Source organism: Papio anubis, chromosome 16, assembly GCF_008728515.1.
Source record: "Papio anubis isolate 15944 chromosome 16, Panubis1.0, whole genome shotgun sequence".
In the NCBI taxonomy this organism is placed as follows: Eukaryota; Metazoa; Chordata; class Mammalia; order Primates; family Cercopithecidae; genus Papio; species Papio anubis.
In genome coordinates this window covers 13,046,478-13,064,759 of record NC_044991.1, presented here as the reverse complement: position 1 = coordinate 13,064,759, position 18,282 = coordinate 13,046,478, and the positions used below count along the sequence as shown (strand labels likewise).

The window sequence follows — 18,282 nt, the reverse complement described above, 5'->3', positions numbered from 1 at the left end:
GTCTCCCAAAGGCTCTCACATTTTGTATAACCAGCAGTTATGGAGCAACTACTGTATGCCTAACTCTGTGTTGAGGGGAGGGCCAAAGAGAACTACTGAGTTTGGGGGCCGTCAGAGCAGCACCCACATCATTGCCCTACAAGAAGGAAGAGGGACTGAGGCCATTTGCCAGGAGGAATGAGAGGAGATGAGCTTCACAGATGGAGCAAACTGCCGGGAGATGTGGAGAACAGGGTGTCGGGAACTGCTCTGGGAGGGTTCCTGGTGGCTGGGGGGATGGCACACACCTCCCTTAAAAGGAGCAGGCAGGGGTGTCTTGTCCACTCTGCGGGATGGGCAGGCCCAGGACAGCTGGCCCATTAGACCATTAGAGACAAGCGAGTCTGGAGTTCCAGGGACTTGTCCACGGCCACACAGCAGCCCTTGGCCCCAGGAAGCCAAAGCTTCCAGCCAGTCATCAAGTGGTGGGGGGTTTAGTTCCAGGGGGCCAGAGGTCCTCTGCGGGAGGGAGTGCAGGGCAGTATCCCTGCAAGTCCGGAGGGTCCAGGACAGGTCAGAAAGGCCCATCCCTCTTTCGCTTGGCACCCTCTTTCCCCTTTGCGAGGGATGCAAAGGTTATTTATACCCTGGGCCTGCCGGCTGCGGGTGGGGCAGGCACCCCATCTGGGGCGGGCTGCGGGCGCGGGGGCAGGAACGGGCTCACCTGCTTCCCGCCACCAGGGCTGGGCGGGGCGCTGCGGGGAGGAGGAGCGGGGCACAACCTGTGGACGGCCGCGGCCGGCGGACTCACAGCAGCGGGGGCCCGGTCGGGGGTCGCCGGGGGGCCCGGAAGCCGGGGGAGGGCGAGGAAACCAACTTGGAGAGAGGAGTGACCTGGGGGCCGGGGGCGGAGTCGTGAGCGGGGGAGGAGAGAGCCGGCCGCCAGCGAGAGCCGCGCGGCGGCCCAGGAAGCGAGAGCGCCGCCCACCCATCCGGGCGAGAGCCGCGCCGCAGGAGAGGCAGGCTGGGCCGGGGGCTGCCCGGGCCCGCGACCCCCGCCGTGACCCCGCAGCCCCCAGCCCGCCCCCAAGATGATGAAGCGGCAGCTGCACCGCATGCGGCAGCTGGCCCAGACGGGCAGCTTGGGACGGTGAGTGTCACCCCCTTCCAGCCCCACTCTTACCCCGGCAGGACCTGAGGGGTCGTAAAAGGGTGGGGGGAGACGGGGATGGGGGAGACTGGGGACAGCTGGGCAGCCACTCTCTGAGCGGCCAGCCCCTCTCTTCCTCCCTTCTGAACGCCGCCCCCGTCTCTCGGGCAGAGCTGGAGGAGCAGGGGTGGCTTTTGCGGGAAGGGATGCCCCCCCTTACTGGATTGGAGGGGGCTTCAGGCGGGAGAATGCTCTCTGCCCTAGGACACAAATTTCTCTGCCTCCACGAGTCTCTAAGTGGATGGTCCTCCTGACCTCACTTGTTCCCTCTGGACAATGGGGCAGTTCACCACCTCTGCTTGCTGGGCTGGGGAGGGAGGAGGGTCCATTTAGGGCCGCAGACCTGGGGCGAGGGGAGGAGACGGGTCCTGGCCTGGCGGGAGGAGGGGCCTGCCCCTGGCCTGCAGCGTCCGTTCCCTTACCCCTCCCCCCACCTCAGGGGCCTCCTGCTTCTCTGTCTTGTTTCTGCTTTTCCCAGACTCAGGTGGAAACACCCCCAGGTCTCCCAGCTCCCGCCCCCAGCCTCTGAGCCGGTAGCACAGAGGCCGGAAGTTTGGGGAGCCTCTGAGGGCCTGTCTTCTCTGCTCCTCTTCCCCTGCCTCAGGAGTTCCCCATTCTCTGGGTCCGGGGAGGGGACCGGGTGTCCAGAGACCTAGTTCTAGTCTCCCACTGGCACAGATGCCTACGTAGCCTGGGCAGTTAGGCCACCTTGCCATGGGCCTCGGCATCCCCCATGTGTCCCCAGGTGGGGTCCAGGGGCCTGTGCACCCCTGCCCACAGCTGTAGTCCAGAGTGCTGTGTGACTGAGCCTAGGACTCTGAGCTCCCGCACTTCCCGTTCTTGGAGCCAGCTAATACTCCTCATCCTGGGGTGGGCTGAGGATTTGGGAGTGGGCAGAAGAGAGGCTTCTGTGTCCCAAAGCTAGGCCCTGGGTGGGTCTCCCAGCCTCCCCTTCAGTTTCATCTGTCCGCCCTCTTTCAGGACACAGCCCTGGGTGGAGGAGGAAAAACCCATGTATCCTATTCCCACCCCCATGGAATGTTCTCTGACTGGGATGAGGCAACTGGGCCACCCAGGGCGGGCCGCACCTGGGAGGGACAGTGGAAGCACTGGGGTCCAGGTGCCCTGCTGCGGGGAGGGGGAGTAAGGGGCGTTCTAACCCAGGCAGGCTCAGCAGAAGCGCTCTCCCCCCGCAGCACCCCGGAGACCGCTGAGTTCCTGGGTGAGCACCTGCTGCAGGTACGTGCCTGGGCCGGGCGGGTGGAAAGGCAGGCCTGTGCAGGCTGTCGGAGCAGAGGGCCAGGGCGGGGATGCCAGCTAGGGGCCCGGGTTGAGTCATTCCTCAAGCTGTTGGCCATGGGGTCCCCAGGGGACAGTAGAAAGTTTCCTGCTCAGGGAGAGACAACTTTTCTTGATCCTTAACCTCCAAACCTCCTTGCCAGGTAGAACAGCGGCTGGAGCCGGCCAAGCGAGCAGCCCACAATGTCCACAAGCGGCTGCAGGCCTGTCTGCAGGGCCAGAGTGGGGCAGACATGGACAAGCGGGTGGTGAGTCGGGGGTCCTGGGAAGGAGGAGCCTGAGCAGGAGACTTCCGTCCAATGGGGAAGCAAAGTCGGGCCTGGGGTTTCCTTGCCAGTCTGAGTGGCACCAAGGGCATGGAGACTGCTCTGTTCCAAGGCCTCTCTGGCACTGCACTCAAAAGGCCCTGTACCTTCCCTGTCACCTTTACCCCACTTTCCTGTGCACCAATCCCCATAAACCAAGGCCAGGCCTCTGCCAGCACCTGAACTTCTCTGTCCACTCAGCATGCAGAGTAGGCTCTCAATGGGGCAGCCTCAGAGGGCTTCCTGAAGGAGGTAGCAATTGAGCTGGGTTTTGAGGGATACTCATGTATTAATCAAGGGGCAGTGTTTATTGGCCGATAACTGCCAGCCTATTGCTAACATATTAGCGCATTGTCTCATGGAACACTGGCAACAACCCTAGGGAAAGGCACTGTTTTACAGATGAGGAATTGGAGGCTTAGAGGTAAAGTCACTTGCCCAAGGTCATATAGCCAGTAAGTGGCAGAACTGAGGTTTGAACCCTGGTCTCTGATCCCAAAGCAGGCATTCTCCGTAACTCCAGATGGGGTGGGAGTGTGGGGCCATGTTTTGGAATCAGTTGACAATTCAGTGTGGCCAAGACAAGGAAATTGGGAGTCATAGGGCGTTTGAGCTCAGCAGTGGCTAGGTCAGCCACATATACCCTGGGACAGGGGAAAGAGCCCCCATTCCCAGGCCAGCTCCCCCTCCCATTCTCCCTCCACTCGTGTGACCTGGGGCAAGCTCCCTGCCCTCCCTGCATCTTAGTTTCCCAGTCTGCAGTAGGACTTGGTCATCCCTTCCTGCCCAGTCAAGTGGCTTCTGGGAAGAGGAAAAGGGCACTCCAGATGGGGAGGGGCTCCATCCATGGTCTCAGGGAAATGTCACCCCCACCACGCCTTGTCATCTTGTTTCCACTCTCATCTGGGACTGTGGCATTCCTGGGTTCCCTCCTCGCCTGCCCCCAAGGGGCTGGCCTGCTGCTCAGGCAGGGTGGAGGGAGGCAAGGACACTCACCGCCAGCCCCAACCTCCCTGCAGAAGAAGCTTCCCCTCATGGCTCTGTCCACCACGATGGCCGAGAGCTTCAAGGAGCTGGACCCTGATTCCAGCATGGGGTGAGCATAGACGGGGCCCTGCCCTCACCTGGGGCTACCAAGACATGATCTCAGCTGGGAGGGGTCCAGGTGGTGAGGGCATCCACATCGGAAGAATGACCAGGCCGGGGACAGTGCTCAAGTCAGTGAGGGCGGCCAGGCCTGGGAGGGTGTTCGGCCTTAGCAGAGATGAAGGATATCTAGGAGGGGCCGGAATTGAAGGAGGAGAGGCCCCACCAGGTGTTTCCAGTGGAGGTGAGGGCAGCGGGCGCCTGGGCCCATGGGGTGCCGTGTCCACAGGAAGGCCCTGGAGATGAGCTGTGCCATCCAGAACCAGCTGGCCCGCATCCTGGCCGAGTTTGAGATGACCCTGGAGAGGGACGTCCTGCAGCCACTCAGCAGGCTGAGTGAGGTGAGCCTGTGCCCTGCTCCCGGTCCCCACCTTCCCCGGTTGCTGGCTCTGTCCTCCCCCAGCACACTGACCCCCCATGCCCATCCTCAGGAGGAGCTGCCAGCCATCCTCAAGCACAAGAAAAGCCTCCAGAAGCTCGTGTCCGACTGGAACACACTCAAGAGCAGGTGGGAGCCCCGGCCACTCAGGGGGCTCATATCTGGGTCAGCCCACAGAGATGGTCGTAGAGCTTTGAGGCCCTGGCCACACCGGGAGGATGCTGTGGGGTCCGCTAAGTACAGTGTGTATACTTGCGCATGCCTGGTCCCTAGAAACACAGGTGGTGAGGGTATCTGTGAGGGTGTGCCCGTGTGTGTCACAGCTGGTGCTGGGGCGACCCCAAAGCGTAGGACCGCCATAAACAGTCCTGCGGCTGTCCCTCTTCTCGGCTCTGCTGGGTGGCTGTGATCACCAAACCCGCCACCAGGGGGCAACCCAGTGCACTCGTAGCCCAGCCTGGGCTGAGGCCCCAGCCAGTGGAGCTCTCAGATCTGCAGCTCCAAATCCTAGAATACCATGTGGTCTGCTGCATGGAGGGGACACTTGGCTCTGGACATGCAACAGGGCGGGTGACCAGCTCCCCTTGGGATCATCCCCAGGCTCAGTCAGGCAACCAAGAATTCAGGCAGCAGTCAAGGCCTGGGAGGCGGCCCGGGCAGTCACAGCCACACGACTATGGCCAACAAGGTGGAGACGCTGAAGGAGGAGGAGGAGGAGCTGAAGAGGAAGGTGGAGCAATGCAGGGTGAGGGCCACATGGGTCTCCTGGATGTACAGGGGTGGCAGGGGTGGGTCCTGGCCCCATCTCACAGGCAAGGAAGCTGAAGCTCAGAGGGGTGACATGACTTGCCTAAGGCCATGTGGCTAGAAGGCAGCAGAGCTCCGCCATTCCCTTGTACCCTCTTCTGTCTGTACCCCATGCATAACATGGGGAGGCCAAGACTTGGTCTGTTCCCTGAGTCTCCGTGTGTTTGCTGAACGAGTAAGTGAATGAATGAAGAGTGAATGAATGATTGGATGATAACAGTACTGTGCATGGCCGGGCGTGGTGTCTCACACCTGTAATCCCAGCACTTTGGGAGGCAGGCAAATCATGAGGTCAGGAGTTCAAGACCAGCCTGGCCAACATGGTGAAACCCCATCTCTACTAAAAATACAAAAACTTAGCTGGGCGTAGTGGCGGGCACCTATAATCCCAGCTACTCGGGAGGCTGAGGCAGGAGAGTTGCTTGAACCCAGGAGGCGGAGGTTGCAGTGAGCCGAGATTGCGCCATTGCACTCTAGCCTGGGCAACAGTGCGAGACTCTGTCTAAAAAAAAAAAAAAAAAAAAAACGCACAAAAAAACAAACAAAACAGGGCACTGTGCTAAGGCTATGGGGACACAGAGATGGGGACGAGAAGCCAGAAAAGTTTGAGGGAGTTCCCATGGGCTGGCCCCAAGCACCAACCTTGGCAGAGGAGAGGAGCCTGGCTGGGACTTCCACCTGCAGTTGTGTGGCCTGGGGCACAGGTCACCAACCCCTCCAAGCCTCCTCTTTCCCTCTAGACCCCCTGCCTCACCTAATGTAAGCTCTCCCCTCTCTGTCCCCAAGGACGAGTACTTGGCTGACCTGTACCACTTTGTTACCAAGGAGGACTCCTATGCCAACTATTTCATTCATGTGAGTTCAAGACCGGGCCCCATCCATCCAGAGCTCGGGGCTGAATGCCACAGCCAGGGTCCAGTGGGGCTCTGTGTGATGGTGGAGGGGGTGTCTGCTCTCAAGGACCCTAGAGAAGGCTCAGCTTCCCTCACTTCCACTCAGGGTGTCCCTTCGTCCCCACAGCTCCTGGAGATTCAAGCCGATTACCATCGCAGGTCACTGAGCTCTCTGGACACGGCCCTGGCTGAGCTGAGGGAGAACCATGGCCAAGCAGGTGGGGACGTAGGCCCGGCGATACCACACCCCTGACCCCGCCCTGCTCGGGGCTTACTGAGAAGCTTGCACTTCATCCTGAAAGGCAGCAGAAAGCTGTGGCTGGGGTCCGAGAGCTGGGTTTAATCTGTGACGGAGAGGCTGCTCTGGCTGCCATGTGGAGGGTGGAGTGAAGGGGGCAGGACTAGAGCCAGGCCTGTGAGACAGAAGGAGGCAACAGTAGCCTAGACTAGGACAGAAGCAGTGGAGGCGGGCCGATTCGAGAGATGTGATGGATGATTTCAGATGTGGGCCTGGACAGTCGGTGGCAGGTGGTACCACCTTGAGGACATCAGGGGGGTGCCCCTGCCTGACTGCTTGGGTGGAAAGGCCCTGGGCCGCTGATCTGTTTCATCCCTGCAGACCACTCCCCGTCGATGGCAGCCACCCACTTCTCCAGGGTGTATGGGGTGTCGCTGGCAACCCACCTGCATGAGCTGGGCCGGGAGATTGCCCTGCCCATTGAGGCCTGTGTCATGATGCTGCTTTCTGAGGGCATGAAGGAAGAGGTGGGGCCCCCTGGGGCAGGTGGGGAAGGAGCACTGGGGCCCTCATTCTGTCCCAAACCCCCCACATGCTGCCCTGTCGTGGTGCCTGAAATTCCCTCATTCGAGCCCAGTTCCCTGGGAGAAGACATGGTCACCTCCTGCGGCATCCACACTACCTCCCGCGTGTCGATGCTCACGTGGGCCAGGCGCTGTGCTAGAAGCCTTTGCATTCCTGGCTCCATTTCACAAGAGGGAGACAGAGGTACAGAGGTAACCATGCCCAGAGTCATATGAGAAGGTGACTTCTCAAACCAGGGGCTCCACTGCCACACACTGGCTGGATCTGCTGTGAATACATTGCCCCCCTGTCCTGCAGACAGACCCTGGAGGTGGCAGATACCCCAAATTACTTTTGAGCTACTTAGCAATCCTGCTGGGGCCTCCTTTCTCCCTTACACTTCTTTTTTTTTTTTTTGAGTTACGGGGTCTTGCTCTGTTACCCAGGCTGGAGTGCAGTGGCGCGATCTCGGCTCACTGCAGCCTCCACCTCCTGGGTTCAAGTGATTCTCCTGCCTCAACTTCACAAGTAGCTGGGACTGCAGGCGTGCGCCAACACGCCCAGCTAATTTTTGTATTTTTTAATCGAGATGAGAGTATGTTGGCCAGGCTGGTCTTGAACTCCTAACCTCAGGTGATCCACCTGTCTCGGCCTCCCAGAGTGCTGGGGTTACAGGCATAAGCCACTGTGCCCGGCCCTTTTTTTTTTTTTTTTGAGACAGGATCTCGCTGTCACCCAGGCTGTAGTGCAGTGGTATGCTCCTGGCTCACTGCAGCCTCTACCTCCCAGGTTCAAGCAATTCTTGTGTCTCAGTCTCCCAAGTAGCTGGGATTACAGATGCCCACCACCATGCCCAGCTAATTTTTTTTTATTTTAGTAGAGATGGGGTTTTACCATGTTGTCCAGGCTGGTCTCGAACCCCTGGCCTCAAGTGATCCACCTGCATGGGCCTCCCAAAGTGCTGCAATTACGGGCATGAGCCACCGCGCCTGGCCCCTCCCTTCCACTTCTGACTGGGCTCCCATTTCCCCATGATTTTTCCCACCTCCTCCCAGACTTCCCAGCCCCGCCCTTTGCTCAGAATTCTAGACCTTGAAGGTTGAGGCCTGTGGACACCATGGTGCCCACACTGCCGGCCACACCAGTGGGGACACAGGCCTAGCGAGGGCCAGTGACACACCCCAGGCTACAAGGCCCCTGGGTATCCTGCCCTGCCCACCCCTCTATGACCCTTGCCTGCCCCCTCTTGAACCCAGGGTCTCTTCCGTCTGGCTGCTGGGGCCTCAGTGCTGAAGCGTCTCAAGCAGACGATGGCCTCGGACCCCCACAGCCTGGAGGAGTTCTGTTCCGACCCACACGCCGTGGCAGGTGCCTGATCCGGGGAGCCCTGGGCAGGAGGTTGGGGGGAAAGGGAGCAGTGGCGTGAAATGATCCCAAGATAGCCTGGCTTCAAGACTTGATATTCTGTTGAGGAGACTGAGGACGCTCAGGGGTTCTTAATGTGGGATCCATCATGAGCCCCCCCAAAATGTTTGTACATGTTTCTGGGGAAATGATGGCTAGCCTTCATTTTCTCAAAAGGGCCTGCAGCCCAAAGAAACTGTCAGACCTAGACACGTTAGTGTGAACAAGGGCCGGGGGTTCCTTCTACAGGGAAAGTGGGAGAGCGGGGTGGGGGCTGCCTCTGACCCTCCCCACACTCCTGCTTCAGGTGCCCTCAAGTCCTATCTGCGGGAGCTGCCAGAGCCCCTGATGACCTTCGACCTCTATGACGACTGGATGAGGGCAGCCAGGTGAGGGTGTTGGAGGAGGGAGGGGATGGGGAGGAGGAGGATGCAAAGGGGTAGCCCTGTGCTGGCTGACAGGTCTCTCCACTCCCCCCGCAGCCTGAAGGAGCCAGGGGCCCGGCTGCAGGCCCTCCAAGAAGTGTGCAGCCGCCTGCCCCCCGAGAACCTCAGCAACCTCAGGTGAGCCCAAGCCCGCCCCCCCAGCCTGCCGCAGAGCCAGAGCCCAGCTGGGGTCAGGGACCCTGGGCTTGAGCCTGGCCTTGTCACTATATTTTAAGAAATATTTCTGCAAATGCAGCTTTGATGGATTAGTCATTTACATATATATACACATACTTTTTTTTTTTTTTTGAGACAGGGTCTCACGCTGTCGCCCAAGCTGGAGTGTAGTGCTGCAATCTAAATCTCAGCTCACTACAACCTCCGCCTGCTGGGTTCAAGCAATTCTCCTGCCTCAGCCAGCCTCCTGAGTAGCTGGGACTACAGGCACCTGCCACCACACCCGGCTAAGTTTTGTATTTTTAGTAGAGATGGGGTTTCACCATGTTGGTCAGGCTGGACTCGAACTCCTGATCTCAGGTGATCCACTCGCCTCAGTCTCCCAAAGTGTTGGGATTACAGGCGTGAGGCACTGCACCCGGCCGAATTAGTCACATACATATTTTTATGTAAAGCATTGAAGTGAATGAGACGTTGAACTTTTGAAGCCACCTGACTTCGCATGCCACCTCGGGGCAGGCCACTCGGCGTCATCATCTGAAAAATGCAGACTGTAACAGTCCCTACCCTGTAGGGTGGCTTCGAGGACTCAACTTGGCTCAGTGCCGGCCGCAGGGTTGGCGCTCAGTGGATAAGCTGCTTTAACTGTGACAATGTTAAGACCATTCTGGGCGGTGTCTTTCGCACTCTTTGGAAACCCTGAGCTGGAGAATTCTCAGGGCTGGGTGCGTTCTGCCCCTGGCCTAAGCCTACCTCTGCCCTTAGGTACCTGATGAAGTTCCTGGCACGGCTGGCCGAGGAGCAGGAAGTGAACAAGATGACACCCAGCAACATCGCCATAGTCCTGGGACCCAACTTGCTATGGCCACCTGAGAAAGAAGGGTGAGGGGCCGTGGGCTGGGGGAGGTGGGAGGAGGAAGGCAGATCCCACCCCAGCCATCTGTTGTCTTATTTTTCCCCTGGGCCTCGGTGTCCCCATTTTTGGAGTGGGTTGAGCAGCTCCTGTTTTTGCGGCTGCCGTGAGGAACAGGCCGAAGGGGCCGTGCAGTCCACAGGGCTTTGGAGAGAGGCATTCTGGCATTCTGGCCAGTGGTGGTGATGAGATGTTTAGTGGCATGGGAAGCTGGGAGCCCAGAGATCGGGTTCAGGTTTTTTTTTTTTGTTTTTTTTTTTTTCTTGAGACGGAGTCTTGCTGTGTCGCACAGGCTGGAGTGCAGTGGCGCAATCTCGGCTCACTGCAGCTCCGCCCCAGGTTCACGCCATTCTCCTGCCTCAGCCTCCCGAGAAGCACTACAGGCGCCATCATGCCTCGGGCTAATTTTTTTTCTATTTTTAGTAGAGACGGGTTTCACCATGGTCTCATCTCCTGACCCAGGATCCGGGCCCCACGGCCCTCCCAAAGTGCTGGGATTACAGGCGGGAGCCACCGTGTCCGCCGGTTCGGCTTTTTGTTTGTTTGTTTTGCCTTTTTGAGACAGAGTTTTCACCTTGCTGCCCAGGCTGTAGTGCAGTGGCACAATCTCACTGCAACCTCTGCCTCCCCGTTCAAGCAATTCTCTGCCTCAGTCTCCCAAGTAGCTGGGACTACAGGTGCGCACCACCACTCCTGGCTAATTTTTGTATTTTAGTAGAGACGGATTAACTGCAGCAGCTAGGGTGGCCTCATCTCCTGACCTCGCGGATCCACCAGCCTCGCCTCCCAAAGTGCTGGGATTACAGGTGTGAGCCACCGTGTCCCGCCCAATCAGGTTCTATTAATAGCTCATTTTCTGGTTGGCCAGGAGCTATGCCTGTAATCCCAGCACTTTGGGAGGCCGAGACGGGCTGATCACGAGGTCAGGAGATCGACCATGCTACAACACTGTGAAACCCTCGCCTCTACTAAAATACAAAAAATTAGCACACTGTGAAACCCTGTCTCCAGTAAACACAAAAATTAGCTGGCATGGTGGCGGGCTTCAGGTCCCAGCTACCAGGAGGCTGAGGCAGGAGAATGGCATGGAACCCAGGGTGGAGCCGCAATGAGCGAAGATTGTGCCACTGCACTCCAGCCTGGGCAATGAGCCAGACCCGCCTCAAAAAAAAAAGAAGAAGAAACAGGTCAGCACAGCTGCTCATGCCTGTAATCCCAGCACTTTGGGAGGTAGTGGTGGATCACCTGAGGTTGGGAGTTCAGACCAGCCTGGTCAACATGGTGAAACCCGCCTCTACTAAAATAAAATTACCTGAGCGCGGGTGGTGCCACGCCTGTAATCCCAGCTACTCAGGAGGCTGAGGCAGGAGAATTGCTTTGAACCCAGAGGTAGAGGTTGCAGTGAGCTCCAGATTACGCCACTGCATCCTAACCTGGCATGGTGAGCAGGACTCCGCCTCAAAAAAAAAAAAAAAGAAGAAATAATAAAAGTGTAAAGTGCAGTGCTATGTGAGGAGTCATCATTATTTACCCGGCCATAGATGGCAAGATTTTCTCCCAATGCATGATTGCATTTGTTTGGTAGAGAAGGTCTAGATGACAAACTATGAGGGAAAGAGCCCTTTGATTAATTTGTAGGTCTGTCAGGGTGAGGAAAGGGGGACATTTGGCATGTGAGTGATACATTACCATCAACTGGTGGTTTGTGGGCTTTTGAGAACAAGGACTCACATGATGGGATCCGTGTCTCCACCGCCCAGCACAGGACCAGAGTTGGGGTCACAAACCCCTTGCTAAGCAGATGCATCTTGTCCCAGGGACCGCCCAGCTGATGCAAGCCTGTCTTCCATCCAGGTGGTGGGTGTCGCCGAGGGCGCTGATCCAGAGTGCAGACACCTCTTCCCTGGAGGTGAAGCTCCTGCCTGCATGGTGCCCTCCTTCTGCCCTGCTCCCTCCCCTGCAGCCCCACAAACTCACCATGAGTCCAGGAGGAAGTCTGAGCCTCAGTTTCTCATTTCTGGCAATGGGGGATGGTCTGCCTGCTTTGTGGGCTGTGATGACCTACACGGGAGGGAAGCTGAGCATGGTCCACGGGTTCAGGGGAAGGGGGAATGGTCCAGCCAGTGGAGTGAGGAGTCTGGCATAGCCCTGAGAGCCGTCTCCACTCCTTCTGTCTCCAGACATCAACTTCAACGTGTCAGGCCTCTCAGCTGTTACCCTCCTCCAGGACACTGTCAGTGACAGGCTGGCCTCTGGAGGGAACTTCCACCCTCTGCCAGCCCACCCCAACCACCACCCCGGCCTCGCTCCAGCTCCAGTTCCAGCCCCCAGCCTTGGGCCTCAGCAGCTACCAAGGAAAGGTGAGGACTGAGGGGCATGAATGGCTCCTGTGGTGGTCCCATAGACAGTCTGCCTGAGGCACCATGTCTCAGAGCTGGAAGCTGAATTTTAGAAATGTAATTACTAGTGTTTTCATCCCAAAGACCAGATCTCCTAGTTTGGAGAGGGTGGGCGGGGAGACCCGAGTCAGTATTTGTCTCAGCCACCTGGATGTGTGCCTCTGTCTAATCATGTGGCAATTTCCTGAGCACCTACTGTGCACCAGGCTTTGTGTCCAATTCTAGGGAACTCCAGAGATGATCGTTTTGAATCTGAAAATACCTTCAAGAGTTGTTTTGTTTTTGTTTTTGTTTTGTTTTGTTTTGTTTTTTTGAGACGGAGTCTCTACGCTTCAGGCTGAGTGCATCACTGGATCTCGGCTCACTGCAAGCTCCGGCCCCGGTTCACGCCATTCTCCCTGCCTCAGCCTCCCCAGTAGTTGGGACTACAGGCTCAGCCACCGCACCCGGCTAGTTTTTTTGTATTTTTAGTAGAGACGGGTTTCACTGTGTTAGCCAGGATGGTCTCGACCTTTGACCTCGTGGATCCTTCCGCCTCGGCCTCCCAAAGTGTTGGGATTACAGGCTGAGCCATCACCCGCCTTGTTTTGTTTTTGTTTAAGATAGAGTCTCACTCTGTCGCCCAGGCCGGGAGTGCAGTGGTGACAATCTTGCTCACTGCAACCTGTGCCTCAGGTTCAAGTGATTCTCATGTTCTCAGCCTCCCAAGTAACTGGGATTAGACAGGTGCCACCACACCTGTTCAATTTTTGTATGTTAAGTAGAGACGGGTTTCACCATGTTGGCCAGGCTGGTCTTGAACTCCTGGGCCTCAAAATGATCCAGTCCCACCTTGGTCCCTGACAGTGCTGATTACAGGTGTGGGGAGCCACTGCACCCGCCTTTTTTATTTTTTATTTTATTTTATTTTTATTTTTGAGACGGAGTCTCGCTTTCTGTCACCCAGGCTGGAGTGCAGTGGCGCCATCTCAGCTCACTGCAAACTACCCTGGGTTCACGCCATTTCCTTCCTGCCTCAGCCTCCCCAGTAGCTGGGACTACAGGCTACTCACCACCGCCTGCCAGTTTTTGTATTTTTCTAGTAGAGACGGGGTTTCTACCCGCGGTTAGCCAGGATGGTCTTGATCTCTGACCTCGTGATCCGGCCTGCCTCGCCTCCCAAAGTGCTGGGATTACAGGCTTGAGGCCACCGCTACCGCCAACAATCTCGGCCTCTTTTTTGTTGTTGTTTGTTTATTTTTTGAGACTGAGTTCGCCTCTGCTTGGCGTGAGGGCTGGCGGCTTGTGATCTTGGCTCAATGCAGCTCCACCTCCTGGGTTCAAGCAATTCTCTTGCCTCAGCCTCCTGAATAGCTGGGACTTCAGGCATGCACCACCACAGCTGGCTAATTTTTGTATTTGCAGTAGAGACAGGGTTACCCCATGTTGGCGAGGCTGGTTTTGAACTCCTGGTCTCAAGCAATCAGCCTGCCTCAGCCCCTCAAAGTGCTGGGATTACAGGCATGAGCCACCATGCTTGGCTGCAGTCTTCTCTTTGATCGTTTAAATCTGGAAGGGCTTTGTGGTACCGTGGTGCCTCCATACCAAGCAGCTGCTGTTCAGGGTACCAGAGAGCACTGCAGCTCACACTCTGAATTTCCTGATGAGCAAGGACAAATGCTCACATTCCAGGGCACAGGGAGAGAGAGACAGCATCAAGCACAGCCACCGGTGCGGTCTCTCTATAGTGTCAGGTGGAGAGGCGCTGCCAAGGGAGGGGGAGCAGGATAAGAGAGCCAGGCTACTTAGCTGTGGGGCTGTGAGCCTCCTGAGGAAGAGGATGACCAAGCAGAGACCCGAAGGCAGTGAGGAATGAGCCTGGGACCCCCTCTGCTTCTCACCTGCTCTCTGGCTTCCAGTGGCCAAAGCATCTCATAAAGATGGCGTGGAGGCAGACTGGGCAACATAGCAAGACTGTGTCTCTACAAAAAATAAATGAGGTCGTTGTGATGGTACACACCTGTGGTCCCAGCTACCCAGGAGGCTATAGTGGGAGAATCTCTTTTTTTTTGAGACGGAAACGCCGCTGTCGCCAGGAGGGCGGATTGCCACTGCAAGCTCCGCTCGTCGACGCCATTTTCTGCCTCAGCCTCGAGTAGCTGGGACTGCATACCACCACCGGCTAGTTTTTTTGTTTTTGTTTTTGTATTTTAGTAGAGAACGGGGTTTCACCGTGCTGCTTGTGGATGATCTCATCTCTCCCATCTTCGGCGGGATCCGGGCCTCACACCTCCCAAAAGTGCTGGGATTACAGGGCGGAGCCACCGGGCCACCGCCATAGTGGGAGAATTTCTTGAGCCTAGGAGGTCGAGGCTAGAGTGAGCAATGATGATGCCATTGCACTCAGCCTGGGCGACAGAGTGAGATCCTGTCTCACAAAGAAATGACCGGGTGTGGTGGCTCACGCCTGTAATCCCAGCACTTTTGGAGGCCAAGGCAGGTGGGATCACCAGGCCTGGAATTTGAGACCAGCCACAACATGGTGAACTCATCTCTACTAAAATGCAAAATTAGGGGCCGGGCACATAGAAGCACACCTGTAACCTGTGCTACTCTGGTGAGGTTGGAGGGGCAGAGAACACTTGGAACCAGGGAGGCGGAGGTTGCAGGAGCCAAGATCGGCCATTGCACTCCAGCCTGGGCAACAAGAATGAAACCTGTCTCCAAAAAAGAAAGAAGAAAGAAAAAGAATGGTCAAGGTGGTGGCTCACACCCAAATCCCAGCACTTTGAGAGGCTGAGGCAGGTGGATCACTTGAAGTCAGGAGTTTGAGACCAGCCTGGCCAACATGGTGAAACCCCATCTCTACTAAAAATGCAAAAAATTAGCAGGGCATGGTGGCACGCACCTGTAATCTCAGCTACTCGGGAGGCTGAGACAGGAGAATCCCATGAACCCAGGAGGCGGAGGTTGCAGTGAGCCAAGATTGTGCCGTTGCACTCCAGCCTGAGCGACAGAGCGAGACTTCTTCTCAACAACAACAACAAAACAAGGCTAGGTGGTGCACACCTGTAATCCTAGCACTTTGGGAGGCAAAGGTGGATAGAAGTTCACTTGAGGCCAGGAGTTCAAGACCAACATGACAAAACCCCATCTCTACTGCAAAAAAAAAAAAAAAAAAAAGCCAGACATGGTGGTGTGTGCCTATAATCCCAGCTACTCCAGAGGCTGAGGCAGGAGAATTGCTTGAACTTTGGAGGTGGAGGCTGCAGTGAGCTGAGATCGCACCATTGCACTCCAGCCTGGGCGACAGAGCAAGACTCTGTCTCAAGAAAAAAAAGCACAGGGAGGCCTTGAGCTGGGGCAGAGGTCAGGCCCTATGTCCCACCTCCCATCCTGTCCCCATCCTGGCCCTACCTACCAGGCAGGTGGGGCTCCCTCCTGGTTCCTGGAGGAACATGGACTCTGTCACAGGGTCACAAAGCAGCCAGGGCCTCAGTGGATGGTGGGGACAGGGTGATAGTGCTGGGAGGATCCAGACTCCACCTGGCAGTTGGAGACTTGCCAGGATTCCATGAGACTTCTGGGAGGTGACCAAGTCTGCCCCATCCTCTCCTTCCCTCTGCAGGACAGAGTCTGAGGTACCCCCCAGACCAGCCTCCCCCAAGGTCACCAGGAGCCCCCCGGAGACAGCTGCCCCGGTGGAGGATATGGCTCGGAGGAGTGAGTTGGCTGTGGGAGGGGAGGAGGGGACAGAGGGTGGACGGGGAGAGGGGACAGGCAGTCCCAGGTCCTCCTATCTTTTTAGGCAGCCAGGGGAGGCCAGGAACCAAGGTGATAAAAAGCCCAGGTTTTGCCACCTGGCACTCTGGGTTTAGATTTGAGCTCTTTGACCTTGGGCAGGTGAGTTCACCTGTCTGAGCCTCACCTTCCTCCTCTGTGTAATGGGACAGTGTCTGCACTTACCTTATGGGGCTCCACGGAGCCTTCAGTGGTGCTGCTGGAAGAGTGCCTGGCCCTGGCATACAGCAAATGCCCACTAAAGGGGAGCCGGCGTGAGTGCTAGGGTACTGGAGTCCCATCCCTCCAGAGGCCCAAAAGTCACAGATTACAGTGGAAGGAGAGAATCGTTAAAGGGCAGTGAAGGGGCGAGGCACAGTAGCTCACACATGTAAACCCAGCACTTTGGGAGGCTAAGGCGGGTGGATCACTTGAGGCCAGGAGTTCAAGACCAGCCTGGCCAACATGGTGAAACCTCATCTCTACTAAAAATACAAAAATTAGCTGGGCATGGTGGCGGGTGCCTATAATCCCAGATACTCAGGAGGCTGAGGCAGGAGAATCACTTGAACCCGGGAGGTGGAAGTTGCAGTGAGCAAAGATCACGCCACTGCACTCACAAGAGTGAGACTCTGTCTCAAAAAAAAAAGGGCAGTGGCAGTGAAGGAGAGGAGGTGGCAGGGATGGGAAGAAACCAGGGGCCTCCTGAGCCCTTCTGGCACGCTCACCTGTCAATTTGACCCAGAGCCGGCCAGGTGAGAGAGTGACTGACACCTTCGGGTGGCCCTGCCCAGCCCCAGAGGCAGTGGAGGCAGTGGGCAGTGGATAGCCAGGAGTAGGCGGAACAGCTCTGGGAGCCTTGTGACCAGGGCTGGCAGGTAGTCTACAGTAAAATAAAAATGAACAAGATAGGCCGGGGACGGTGGCTTACGCCTGCCATCCCAGCACTTTGAGAGGCCGAGGCAGGAGACTCGCTTGAGCCGTGGAGTGCAAGACCAGCCTGGGCAATACAGTGAGACCCTGTCTCAAAATTTAAGAATTTTAAAAATTAGAAATAAATGGACAAGATAATTTCAGAGGACAAAAACTCCTGCAAAGAAAATAACACTGGAAAATGTGACGGAGCAGCTCGGGTGGGGCACGGGGTGGGGCTCTAACTAGGGTGCTCAGGGAGAGCTTCCAAGGGGGCGAAGGGCACAAGGAGAGGCCTAGATGATGAGGAGCCAGCCGCGGAAACGGTGTTCCCGGCAGAGGGAATGGCAGATGCAAAGGTTGTGAGGGGGCACGGAGCTTGGTGGATTCACCACAGGCCACGTGGACGCTCAACATCCCTCACCCTTTCCTTCCTCAACAGCCAAGCGCCCAGCACCAGCCCGGCCCACCATGCCACCCCCCCAGGTCTCCAGCTCCCGTTCCTCCCCTCCAGCCCCACCCCTGCCCCCTGGCTCTGGAAGCCCTGGGACCCCCCGAGCCCTGCCCCGACGTCTGGTTGGCAGCAGCCTCCGAGCCCCCACAGTGCCACCCCCATTACCCCCCACACCCCCTCAGCCTGCCCGGCGCCAAAGCCGGCGTTCACCAGCCTCCCCCAGCCCAGCCTCCCCAGGTCCAGCCTCCCCCAGCCCGGCCTCCCCAGGTCCAGCCTCCCCCAGCCCAGTCTCTCTGAGTACCCCTGCACAGGTGGACCTGGGGGCTGCCACAGCAGAGGGAGGAGCCCCTGAGGCTGTCGGTGGGGTCCCCACTACCCCAGCTATCCCCCCTCAGCCCCGCCCCAGGAGCCTTGCCTCAGAGACTAACTGAGTGGCTGGTTTCTTCCTAAGCAGCCCCCAGCATCCCCTCCCTCCACACCTGGCCCTCCCAGGACAGCTCTCACCCCCCACAAAGGGGCGTGGGCCTCCAGCCTTTGCCCACAAGTGCCTCAGTGCCCACTGGGTCGGCCCCTATGGCCAGGAGGGCTCAGGACAGTCCCCCACTTCCTGACCTTTTCCTCATCCACCCTGGGCTTGGGGAGCCCCTGCTGGACTCTCCACTCTCCGGCAGGTCCTAGGGGAGCCACCGGAAGGAAGGAGAGGCTTCCCTGCTCCTAGGGGACCGATTCTTCTCTTGCCAACATATTTTTTGTAAGGCTGGTAAATAAATTATTTTGGACAAAACTGGAGCAGCTGCCCAAATGATAGTTTTATTTTCTGTTCTTGAAATAAAGAAGCCAATTTTATAAAGGCGAAAAAAATACATATTCTTTGCCTTTCTTCCTGTCTGAAATGAGATCACAGCAGACATGCAGGCATTTTTAGAGCTTTCTCTGCACTACATGCTGTGCTTTTCTGTGGATGATTTCCACTTAATCTTCTCCTAGTGCAGTAAATACCATTACCTCTTACCAGTGAG

General features: G+C 57.2%; 1 protein-coding gene and 1 long non-coding RNA gene across 2 annotated transcripts; one reads left to right on the top strand and one right to left on the bottom strand.

Annotated features, from left to right (window-relative positions):
* The first annotated feature begins 824 nt into the window (after positions 1 to 824).
* SH3BP1 (SH3 domain binding protein 1) lies at positions 825 to 18,124 on the top strand. Its single transcript, XM_009217250.2, is given in 19 exon segments — positions 825 to 1,129; positions 2,386 to 2,428; positions 2,632 to 2,736; positions 3,813 to 3,889; positions 4,169 to 4,280; positions 4,371 to 4,447; positions 4,919 to 5,063; positions 5,912 to 5,980; positions 6,146 to 6,236; positions 6,638 to 6,783; positions 8,077 to 8,188; positions 8,532 to 8,613; positions 8,707 to 8,787; positions 9,592 to 9,708; positions 11,557 to 11,648; positions 11,920 to 11,993; positions 11,996 to 12,099; positions 15,746 to 15,840; positions 17,252 to 18,124. Coding segments are annotated over 19 exon segments (2,124 nt in total). The 5' UTR covers positions 825 to 1,070; the 3' UTR covers positions 17,695 to 18,124.
* LOC116270730 lies at positions 13,562 to 16,638 on the bottom strand. The gene is made up of 3 exons (XR_004178896.1): positions 16,084 to 16,638; positions 14,019 to 14,099; positions 13,562 to 13,777 (listed from the first exon to the last, which is right to left on the bottom strand). It is a non-coding gene; the product is annotated as an uncharacterized LOC116270730 (long non-coding RNA).
* Positions 18,125 to 18,282: the final 158 nt, after the last annotated feature.